General features: G+C 33.4%; 1 protein-coding gene across 2 annotated transcripts; it reads right to left on the bottom strand.

Annotated features, from left to right (window-relative positions):
• Positions 1-781: 781 nt before the first annotated feature.
• On the bottom strand, positions 782-6,396 carry LOC126857556 (vacuolar protein sorting-associated protein 11 homolog). 2 transcript variants are annotated; one of them, XM_050607105.1, is made up of 16 exons: positions 6,243-6,396; positions 6,049-6,117; positions 5,771-5,944; positions 5,484-5,680; positions 5,048-5,306; positions 4,796-4,947; positions 4,481-4,714; positions 4,096-4,396; positions 3,784-3,972; positions 3,575-3,697; positions 3,342-3,469; positions 3,045-3,257; positions 2,802-2,974; positions 2,424-2,721; positions 2,023-2,342; positions 782-1,954 (listed from the first exon to the last, which is right to left on the bottom strand). In XM_050607105.1, the coding sequence occupies exons 1-16, from the start codon at positions 6,255-6,257 to the stop codon at positions 1,530-1,532; spliced, it is 3,270 nt and encodes a 1,089-aa protein (XP_050463062.1). In that variant the 5' UTR covers positions 6,258-6,396; the 3' UTR covers positions 782-1,529. The 2 variants fall into 2 exon arrangements, with proteins under 2 accessions (XP_050463062.1, XP_050463061.1); XM_050607104.1 differs by having other exon boundaries at positions 782-1,957; positions 6,243-6,395.
• Positions 6,397-12,336: the final 5,940 nt, after the last annotated feature.

Raw genomic sequence — 12,336 nt, 5'->3', positions numbered from 1 at the left:
CATTATCTATTATAATATTTTAATTAAATTTTTGATTGATAATTTGGCTTTGTCTCAGTCAAAATAAAGTTACATTAAAATAAATATTCAACGAACAATCATCATACGATCATCAACAAGCGTGAAATATTTGCGCTTATCTACCGGCGACAATAATTAGCCGCTAAAAAGAGTTTATCTCCTTACAAACGCAAGAAAAATCTTGCATATTCAGCGGCTAATAAATATGAAGCCGGGATAAAAGGAGTATGTATCTCCTTTTTCCATCTCTCGTTCGAGATCAACTCAGCAAATGGCCAGGAGCAACGAAAGGTAGGTCCAACTGGCCCGAAGAATGGATATGCAAAATAGGCGACCAATACTGCTTAAAATGCGGGAGGTACATAAAGTAAATTTAGGATCGTACAAATAAATATTTAAATCTCCCGAGAAAAGTATTATTTTCGAATTTTCGGCCTTTGATTTAAAATTCCGAATCGAATTGCACAATATAGAAAAAATACTTAACATATGCTAAAAAAATATTGCACAAAATTTCGCGATATTTTGATATTTATGACATTTTGCAAAAATCAATTTGACAGCTGATAATATCAGCAACGATCACATAAACGTAAAAATTTAATTAACGCTGTCAATAATTAAAATTCCTTAAAAAACGGTTAAAACTATAAGAAAATATAATTAATTATACTTATATAAGGTTTCGCAATGTCTGCATTAGGGACAGGTCCAAAAACTAATTGAAAGCTCAATTTGCGCAATTCATAATTCACGAAAAAAAATTTTATTTTTAATATATTTTAATTATACAATATTTTACATCCATTAATCCATGTCTCTTTTTAAATGCTTTTATGTGTGTTTTATTCTATTTAAACAAATAGATGCACACAAAGGCATCATTATTATAATAATATTTACCATGTCTATATTGAACTGAATCTAATTTTAAAGATTATCACTGATTATCACTTTCAATTTTAATAATTATAATTGTGAGATAAGAAACTAACCAAATATAAACATTAACACAATGGAATAATATAAATTTCCATCAGCCAATTTGCAATTAATCTCTTAAAATTTTTACTTAATTCTCGGTTATATCATAGTCTTACAATAAACAAGAATTGATGTATCTTGAGCAATTAATTTTCAAATTGTGATTTTATGTCTCAAATTCCAGCATTGTTAAATTGGCAGAATTTAATTACTATACTCACTTATGAAAATACAGAAAGCATAGTACTTTAAATACTTCTCTTTGCTAATTCTTAGATAAATATTTTATCTTATAAGTAAGATTAGCACAGCATATAAAATCTTCAAATTGCGGAAGTGAAGGAAATATAATATTAATGCTAAATAAGATTTATACAGCATACAAAATTAAAGTACATACTATACAAGTTTATACATAGTGTATATTAGGTTCGAAAGTTCATTGCTTGTTGTTTAAGCATATATTTGACAATATTTTCTCTTTGCTTTTATGTATTTATTAGCATTAATATTGTGTTTGTGATTTATCTACCAAATGGATTCAGATTTCTATTGTAATCGTCATCATCATTGCCAGCCGCGTCATTATCGTTATTTATAAAAGGATTATTTGCATCGTCATCATCATCTTCGGCAAAAGGATTTTTAGATTCGTCATAATCATCAGTCTCAAAAGGATTTAATGGCACAATAGGATTTTTTGGGGGAACGAAGGATTTTTCAATCGGCGATGATTTTGGTGTGGTACTATTTAAAATACGAGCTTCTCTAATCGACACTGGCGAAGCTTTAGCGGAATTACCATGTGGTGTCGATAAACCACTTCCTGTTCCCGATATATTCGCTTCTAATGATGAGGAATATACGTCCGGCTTTGCAAAATTTCGATAACGTTCTTCCGTTATTAATGTGGGAACATCGTATCCTGCGCGTCGAGATTCCGTTTTTCCTACTAAAGAAGTGTAACGATTAATCATTAATATAATTTATTTCGAAAAATTTAATATTAAATCATACCTGAAATAGAACTCTTTCCTTCATTTAATCTGAGTCTAGCTTCCGCGCCCGGACCATAATTCAATTTAGGTTCCTCCAACTTAGTTGGTGTAGGTAACGATTTATCTGTATCGGTAATTACTGTTAATTTCTTGAAAACGCCTCTACCAAAATAATCGGCCACTAAAGAAAATGGATCTTCCGCTCGATCGAGAAGACTGTGGAATGTTTCGTGTAAGTCTCTCGACTGTTCTTGCGCTCTTATAATATCCAGCAATTTCTTGTTATTTGGCAAGCACGCTGGACATTCGTTTTCATTTTCCGAAAAGCTTTGAAAGCAACTGTTAAAAAAAGATAAATCGATATAAATTACGTGACAGCAGGTTTATATACAAATAATAAAAATAATTAGGGAAGCTTACTGTTGATGATATGAATGTTGACACATGAAGTGCACAGACGGTAATTCTAACTGATGATGGCACGCGCTACATCGCGATCCTTGAAAGATTATTGTGCTATTCTTTATTGCCTCTATTTGTTCCCGTAATTTAAGAGTATCGGCTCTGTATTTCTGTGTTAATTCCGTATCAGCTTGAGTCTGTTCATTTTCTGTTCGTAATACACTGCACAAATAACTTCTAACATCTCCCAATGTGCAAGTTAATGATGTGGAAATTGCATCAATAACCATTAAAGGAGACAACAGTCTTTCTTGAGCTGCACAAACAATAGTTGAAATAATAGTTTCGATGCATTTGTGATTGAATATAATTAATATATATTCAGAGAATATTCACCGATATAAGCTAATATATCCGCGAGAAGTTTCGTTGGTGCATCCTTGTTTTTAGCTACACTCCACAGGGCTTGTACCCACAAATTAGGATCTTGATGACCAAATCTCTTGCAGGTGGCGAGCACTTGTTCACTATCTCCTTCGCGTAAATGAAATCTTAATATTTCTTGATATCTAAAATAATATCAAAAATCTCTATATTTTTTTTATGATATAATTTCTCGTAATGTAATATATGACTTACAGTTTGCTCTCCTCATAAAGGAAAAGCAATCCTTTCCTGAAATTATGCTGATGGCAAAGTATTAATATTTGGTCTTTATCGTAATGAGCTTCGGAATTCTGCAGAAGTCGTACAATTTTCTGTTCATATTGTATTTTAGCTACATCATTATCTAAAGCCGACCAGACGTGTAAATAATGTTCAACTAATGTATTGTAAACAAGTGTGCTCCATCTACAAGAAATATAAGAAAAGACAGAGTTAATTTCTTGATATCTATGTCTTTTTTAGAGATGTCTTTTTTTGAGATATTGTTACCTTGTATCTGATTTAACTAAATGCTCCAAGAATTCTACGAGTCGTTCAGAATTATTTAGAAATAGATGAATAAAATCTTCTGGATTGGCTTTATCGACATGCTGTTCTGTATAGCCATTTAATGCTTCCTATAGAAAGAAGTTGAATATATATTTCTACTGTTTAATTTCCTCTCATATAATAATTTAATTAAGACCAAAAGAAAAATATAAGAGGGAGATCTGTACATATACCTGATCTACAAGAGGTTTATCAGAAGGTTTATAATTTGTGCATAAGGTTTTTAAAAATTGTGTAGATTCATTTGGCACATTTTCTATTAAAATATTTCCATATTTCTTCATGTTAGCTTCTGCCTAAAAAAAAATTTCGAAACGTTTTTCAATATAGATCTACTTTTATAGAAATATACACATGCATACATGTATAAATATAATAATACCTCTTCAAATTCTAAAGTTGCTATGTATTCCAATGCCTTTTTATATTCACGTTTATCTTCGATTTGGATACGAAGATACCACTCGTGTTTACCATGTTTCTGCGCGAGTAATAGAGCGTCCTCCGGCGATGCTTGACGACAAACTTTAATCGCTATTTCTACATCGAAATCAACCTCACGATCTTTCGTCTAAATTATGTAATATATATATATATATATATATATATATATATATATATATATATATATAATATGTAACATTTGTAAACATATCACACATTTTATCAAACAATGGAGTTTGCACAAACTTACCATAATAAATTCTTTTAATTTATCGGTATGATTAAGTTTAGTATAACAATTTAACAATAAAGTAGTATGATCTTCGGTTGCTTGTCCATTTTTATGTAAAGCTTGCAAATACGTCGTCAAATTATCGATATGTTGAGAATCTAAGAATTTTCTTATCACATAAGATGGTTCCAATTTGCCAATTGTCTTTATATATTGCTCTATAGCGCCATTATGATCCCCCTTGGAATATAAATGATCTCCATATTGACGAAAAATGTCTATAAGACCTTCTGCATCATATTGCTGATTTTTAGCTATTCTGCAATAAAATATGTACAATGTCGTGTTATTGAAAGTTGTCTTAATGGTTTAATTTCACATTGCAATTAGATATATGATATACCTTATAGAAACATCATACAAATTTTTTTTAAAAAGCAATGCTAATTTAGATTGCAAATCTTTCTCATCTAAATGATACAACTTGTTGTCTCCACTAAGTATAAAAAATCCACCCCATTCAGATAGGACTGCTTGAACAGACACCATAGGCGCGGAGAATACGATAAACTTGTTTTGGATATCAAGTACAGTAATAATATGCTTATCAACACCAGGAGGTATTGGTTCTATTGTGCTATAGAAATTTAAAATATTTACATTATTGCATAATTGTAAAGAAACTATAAATAATAAACGTGGTGCTTGTATCAATTACTTAGGTTTGGCGGATATAGTCGTTGTTCTCGGAACGTTTGCCGCTTCTTTCGCTACTATCACTAAATATGTCCTGAACCATTCTAGCATTATCTTTTGACCTTCCACTGCATAACATGGACCTCTACCATCTGGTGTGTAACAATAAATAGCCTGAAAATTTTATAAATTTTATAATTTTACTAAATTTTATTTTCTTTTTTTATTTATATGTGTAATTGAAAACACAAACACGAAATTAAGTACGACTTACGTCATTACGTCCGATCATAAAATGGCTATCTTGCATGGATTCAGCGAGCACGCTGCATTTTCGCGTGCAGCCCATGGTATCCAAAATAGATTTAAATTCTTTATCCTTAACAGTAATATTATACAAAAACACGCTGTTTTGCGTAGCAACAAACAGATGCGTTTGTTTACCGGTCGCTCTTATTGCAAGGCCAGTAATAGACAGATTGACATCTTTCAGAACTTTTATTTTATTTTTTCTCTCTCGAGTCAAATCACCTCTGAAAATGAAAAATTTGAATATAGAAAAAAATATTTTTACTCTTTAGTTTATATATTATATTACAATATAAGATATATAATGAAGTAGTAAATAAATATTAGAAAGAAATAGAACTTTGATATTAATAATAGTCTGACAAAAATAAAAAATAAAAAAAATAATACATTCTATTTACCTATACAGCATAATAGAACCATCTCCGAATCCAATAGCCATCAATGTAAGACTAGTATGGACACATAGAGCTGTTGCTGGGACTGCTCGGTAACTAGGTATAGCTCTACTTATACGAACACATGTTGGATTACCTTGCTTATCTGGTTTTGCCAAATTCCAAACCTTTATAGTAGGATTGCATCCGATCTCATCTTCCTGTTAATGTATTATAGTAAAATAATTAATCATAAAATCTGATTAAAGGGATATTTCTTGCGAGAAATGACCATAGTATGGCACTCTTACACCAATAGTAAACAGGAAAGTAGAATGTTGAACTTGTTGCGCCAATACCAGCGTAATTTCGTAAGCTCGAAACGTTGTAATCTCATACGTCCTGCTTATTAAATGTACGCTGCCTGTATTATCCCCGAATACGAGATTACCATTGCCACTGGTAGCTGCGGCGACTTGTGCGTCCTATATGAAACATTATCAGTTAAAATAAAAGATTCTCTTTTTCCACACTGAGGAAGAGTAAATACGCCTAATTTATATTAGAATATATGAAAAAATTATCTTACTCCAAATGCGGCAGCGATTTTTCCTGCATCAACTTCCTTTTTCAAATCGAAGAAATTAAAGCGTCTCCACTAAAAAGACAACGCGTCGAAAACTTTAGATTATACTTAGTGTCAAAAAGAAACGATAGTTATGAAGATATGTTGAGAAAGAAACTATAAATCAAAATAAATTACAAGCGAGTCATCTAACAAACCTCTAGAAATGCCATGATAATTTTAAAATGATATTTATTTATACATATATTTGGAGAAAATTATATTCTCGACGAGATTTATTTTTTTGACAGCGACGCGCACAATTGATCTGTCACACGCTGTCTTCTACTACAGATACTCCCATATCAGCTGTTCGCGATGACACATCAAGCTTCGCGCTTGCGCGTAAATTTTTCGTAAACAATGTACACTCACGTAAGATGGCAGCACTAGATCGATTGGACAAGTGCGCTCCTAACAACGAAATAAGAAAGTACTTTTCATTTTCGAATTTAGTCAGTTAAAATAAGTGCGCATAATAGTTATCAATTATTTTTATATTTACATATTAAAGTGATACAAATAAGAGTGACACTTAAAAGTTTTCAATAAAATGTTCACGTACGCGTTGAAGAAAAAAGCAAAGCATCTTCAGCTTGTGCAGGCAGGAAGACGATATGAGTCGATTGTCCACATGGGTATCGTTATCTTTTTATTTCCATTTATGCCTCTATATATATAGCTGAAGATTTCATGTGTATTATATTTTAATCGCGATCATATCTTTCACAATGGACATTCTTGGAGTCGTTAAACTTGCTGAATGAATCTAATATGCCTATATATATTTCTCGATTAAAATGATTTGTAACTTTCCATTGCATTTTTTCATTTAAAAAATTCTTTGTAATTTCCTCTTGATTGACATAGGTCGGAATTTTTCTTTTTATTTGAAATGTTACATAGGAGATCTTAGATTACTCACGCGCATCGAGAGTCCTCGATTCGTAGGTATAAACGGAAATTATGATGAAACTCTGGAACAACACTTATATTTCGTTTACAAGCCGTAAAGTGGCCGATCCGATCCGATCTCGTGATTCAATCGCTCGTGACGCGCTCGATTAAATCAGGTGGCACAGGGTTACAAAAGACCGCGAACGAAACGGCATGTCAATGCAATGCTACTGGTACGCGACGATCCTTGTCCTTCATCACGCGAGAGACAAGGAGGAGATATTGCCGCTCTCCTCCCCGCACAAAAATTCCATTGCAATAACATTCCGCCTCGTACGCTCTCGCTCTCGGGTAAGACGTAAGTTCTGTTATATTTGTTAAAAAGGACGAACAATTAGTGTGTGTAATGTATGTGTGTGAGTGTGTTTCGATGTTTTGGGGCGGGTGTGTTGCTTTACAGAGCTGTGTGCGGGACGTAGATTCGAGAAATAGTCGTAAAATCTTTGAAAATCGGACGTCGGTCGACGATCGCGATAGATCCGCGACGATGATTATACAGCTAGATGTTCTGGACAAACTCTGCGAGGGACGAGGGGGCTGTCTCACTTTAATATTAAAGAAAAAAAAACGAGCAAAGCAATACAAAAATCAGATCGATAATTTACAAAACAGAGCTTTAAACATTCTTTAAACATCTTCGGCATTCCTTCGTAAAATCGTTGGTCGTGCTCCTTAATTTATTATAATTATATGTCTACCGCACGCTTAACACTAAATTATTACTTTGATCGTGACATGTCGAGTCGGAGCCTTTATTTACAATCGATTTTAATAGGACACGTCGCCTCGATAAAACTTAGAATCAGGTGATCGCTTTTGGTACAAAATTTGCGATGGGAAAATCCATCATTCTCTTGCGCAGAAATGTGTCTCTCGTGCTCTCCGAACGGAACAAAACGGACAGCTCCTTCTTCTCGCGCGAACTTTGCGAGAGTTTTTCCGATTTTCAAATTCTTATTAATGAAATAGCGCGAAAATCGTATGCCCATAACGTAATATCCTTCGGATTGTTCTTTCTCTCTCGATTCTATTCGCACTGAGAAGTAAAGCAAAGTCGGAATAGTTAAATGTTTGCCATCGATCGTTAGCGCAATTAATTAATTACTCCAAAATCAGAATAATCGATGCTGCTTTGCGACTTGGAAATAGATACAAGAAGATGTTATATATATATATATATATATATATATATATATATATATATATATATATGTTGAAATATAGAATATTGGAAAGATTTCTCATAATGACAATCTGCGAAAAATCAAAGATATTAATTACCTTTTAATTATATACTATTTTAATAATAAATTATTCGTATTTTTTTCTCTCTCTCTTTAAATTTCTTTAATTTTTTAAGCAGCTTACTGTTACTTTTAAATATTTTCTAGATTTGAGTTCTAGACTTTTCTTGCTTTTTTATTAAGATAGAAAATTGAAATATTTTTTTTATTCCACACACCAATTTCAAAATAATATTGTGCTTGATTCAATTTTGAAATACGGAATAATCACGAGAGAGACAGAGAGAGAGAGAGAGAGAGAGAGAGAGAGAAAAGAAAAATCAAATTGATGCGAGATCGATTCGAATATGAGCGACATACGAGTTTCACGCTACAAACACAGAGCAACGAGCTCCATCACGCCATCGTTTGTACATACGTATCGTGCTCGCGTTAAAAAGGACTCTAAAAACTACGTGAGATTCGGAAAAACGCAGGACATCCCGTTCTCGTCCCTTGAGAGATCTCGGTCACCGAAATCTCGATTTCCTTTATTCCAGTTCGTGCAACGACACGATCGTTTAACTCTTTGTCGGACGATGATGATCGGTAGATGATGATGCTCATATTTTTGGATACGAACATTCCGCTCGTATTACAGGATTCGAATAATTTTTTTGAGTCACATATATTTTTTTCTAGAAATTTTGCGTGATCGTACAAAGAGTTAAACGGTAGATTAGCGCGCTCATGTGCAGTGTACTTTAGTCCGCTATATTCTAGTACGATAGACGTGTAGCTGGCTGCGACGCGATATACGAAGAAAATCATCCCCCTTACATGTAATATGCCTTTTCAATTATGTCGTCTGCGGAGCGTTGTAAAGTCCTCCCCGGCAACAGTTCTCGAAAAATGTCGCTACGAGTTTGTAGATTCCATTCGTTTTAGTTACCCTTTCTGTACACTTTTCGTTTTCCCATTTTTTCTCTCTCTCCCCTCTCTTTCTAAAGCATCTGATCCTGTGCTTTATTTTAAGTACAGAAAAAGTATAAATAAAGAGAACACGGCTCGTTCCGTAAAGGCGAAAGGTACAGTGAAAATCGATAGTTACATTCTTTTGCCCTTTGCGATCTGGGAGAATTGAAAACATTTGGAATTTATTGAAAACATTTTGATTAGTATTGCATTATATCTGCGTCTAGTAGGATAAAAAATCGTACGTATTATCGAACGCAGTCGTCCCATTTCTCACATTTTGCGTTACAAATTTATTTATCCTGGATTTCATGCAGATAAATATAATGCGACGATCGGAGCGGCAACATTTGAATAACGAGATTACCAGCCAAATTTATACAAAAGCATTAAACGATAGAATTGACAGTTCTGATAAAGAGATCCATTCTCTGTTTTAAAATATGTAATTATTGCAAAGTAAAAGACTCGCGACATAAAGTCAAATCACTTTGTCTATACGACTTCCCAAATCGCCATAATCGTCGCTTTCACATTTTTACAAAAAAACGCTTGCCGGATAACTTGCTGCAAATTGCAATTAAACGAGGAGAGTAAGCGTACGGAACGGTCGAAACAAACGTCGGAGAGATATAACTTTAGGAGAGAGAGCACGGGGCGGGGAGGGGAAATGATCGGTTTATCGCTCGGCATATTTCGAATTTTATAGACACAATTATTACACTAATTATTACTCTTTCCTTTTTTTTCTCTCATTTGCAATCATTCGGTACGGCGTCGCAGTGCTCCGTGCATACGTTTTCACGACACATTTATAGTTTATACATGTATGTATATATATATATATATTTTTTTTTTATACATATATCTTTACAAACAGGAAACGATCAGACGATGGGCCGATCGCGCGGCCCGAGAACACCGAGCATATCCTCACATAGAGTCGCGAGAACGACTGGACAGAGCTTCCCCTCTTCCTACCTTTTTTTATTTTTTATCGAACAATAAAATGTCTCTTTCGTACGCTTATATATATATATATATATATATATATATATATATATATATATATATACACGCGCATTACTTACGCAATCGAAACTCGAAAGAATTAAGGGTAGCTTATTATACCTTTAAAAGGAGAGACACCAGGTGTATGTACAGTTCCCGCACAATTGCATTTAATTGCGTTTAAGGATGCACTTTTTTGTAAAATACAATAATATCCCCTTTTCGCTGTCTTTCTCTCTCTCTCTCTCACTCTCTCTCTCTCTCTCTCTCATTTTCTCACGTAATAGTATATTCTTCTTTAGAGATCTCTCTTCATATTTCTCTCTCATCTCTCTCTTTCGCAGAGTTATACAATAAAATATCACAGTTCTGTTCGTACCACGCAATAATTAATATATTGTTTTTCCTTATGTGTGTCACTTATATATGTTTTCTCGCACTCTCTTTTTCTGTCTTGCTCTCACGCAATATATATATATATATATATATATATATATATATATATATATTCGCTCTTACATACGCACGCACATATGTTCTTCTTATCAATTTCTTCGTTACAGATGTTTTTTTTTTTTCCTACAGCACGTAACATACAAATGTCATACACACGCATCTATACGCGCATACACACACACACACACACACACACATACATACACACTTATATATTTTCTCGCTTTTCCTCTCGACGTCTAATGGTTACGCAAATGTATGCTGGTTGTAGAAACATTCATTTACAACTTGTATACTTGAAGTATATAGTAATAATAATTATTTTTTTTTTACCGAAAGAGAGAACGATATATAAAGAGTGAGGTTGCGCGAAGCCTTTTTCTCCAATACAGAATATGTAGTCTGATGGATCTCATTGCTATGAAAATCGGTATAGACACATTCATTTAAAAGAATATACATACATACAGTACAGATTCATACGATTTCGTTAGAAAATCGTGGGGGGTATACAGTCATCTCTCTCTATCTTATTAAATCATATTAAAATGCAAATGTCCTCGCTACTCGCAATTTGTTAATCCTGAAGAGAGGATTTCGTGTCGAGAGATTTCTCTGTTTTTATACTTATATACGATAATCGACGCAGATCGTAAATTATTGCTTCAAATGCGAAATTTATTTTCGTAAAGCGATCTCGTTCGACATCCCTTTTTTTTTCATATCGAAAGACTTCGTGTGCTTCCTCCCTCCGTGCTTGCTATAAGTATTGCTAAAAGAGTGTATCCTACTACCTTTCATTTTTCGCGTCTTCCCAAAAGATCGTTGTCATTCAGAGGAACTAGTCGCGGACAAAGGACAACTTCGTCAATCGGTTTATATACTCGCGTACGTTCGCGGTTTTATAAACAACGGTTTTTTTTCTAATACTATCATCTCGTCCGAAACTAATATTCTCTGGCACGAGAGGGTATCTCATATAGAAGTATAGATGAAAAGTTCTCTCTTTAATCGTTTAAATCGTCGCGATGCACGATCTCCCTTATTTTTGTATGTACAACGAAAGAATAGAATTGGACGGCATTTGTCCGCGAAGTGCTCACGCGGAGCGCTACTAGTAACCGAGTGCGCTTGAGTGTTTCACGAAATTTATCGTAATCGAACGTAAGAAACGACAGACAGAGGAGATTGCGACACAAAATCAGCGAAGGATGAAATAATCCGAGTGGCGAACAACGGAAACAAAGTGGCGCACGATAAAAGAGAGAGTTCGCGGCAATGGTTAGCGAGAAAAAATGCTTTTCATTAATCTTTTTACCGCAAAAGAAAATAATAACTTGTAAAAGCTGAAAAGGAAATATATGGCTTCAAAGCGCGTATGTTAATTTTTTTTTTTTTCATTAAAAATTAAGTGTTTATATATATTCTATTTTAATCTCTCATTTGGTATAAGATAGTTTGACAAAACGGATATAGGACATCTGGTGCTTAATAAAAAAAAACAAATTTACACTCATTTATATCAATTAAAAATATGAATGAAGCGCCTTGAGAAAATTCTGATTAAACATATGGTTGAAAATAAAATCGGTATTAAAAAAAATTATCTGTATCATTTTATTTTTTTTTA

This window comes from Cataglyphis hispanica, chromosome 22 (assembly GCF_021464435.1).
Source record: "Cataglyphis hispanica isolate Lineage 1 chromosome 22, ULB_Chis1_1.0, whole genome shotgun sequence".
Taxonomy (NCBI): domain Eukaryota; kingdom Metazoa; phylum Arthropoda; class Insecta; order Hymenoptera; family Formicidae; genus Cataglyphis; species Cataglyphis hispanica.
Note: the sequence above shows the minus strand (reverse complement) of the source record. Positions and strands in the feature narration are given on the sequence as shown.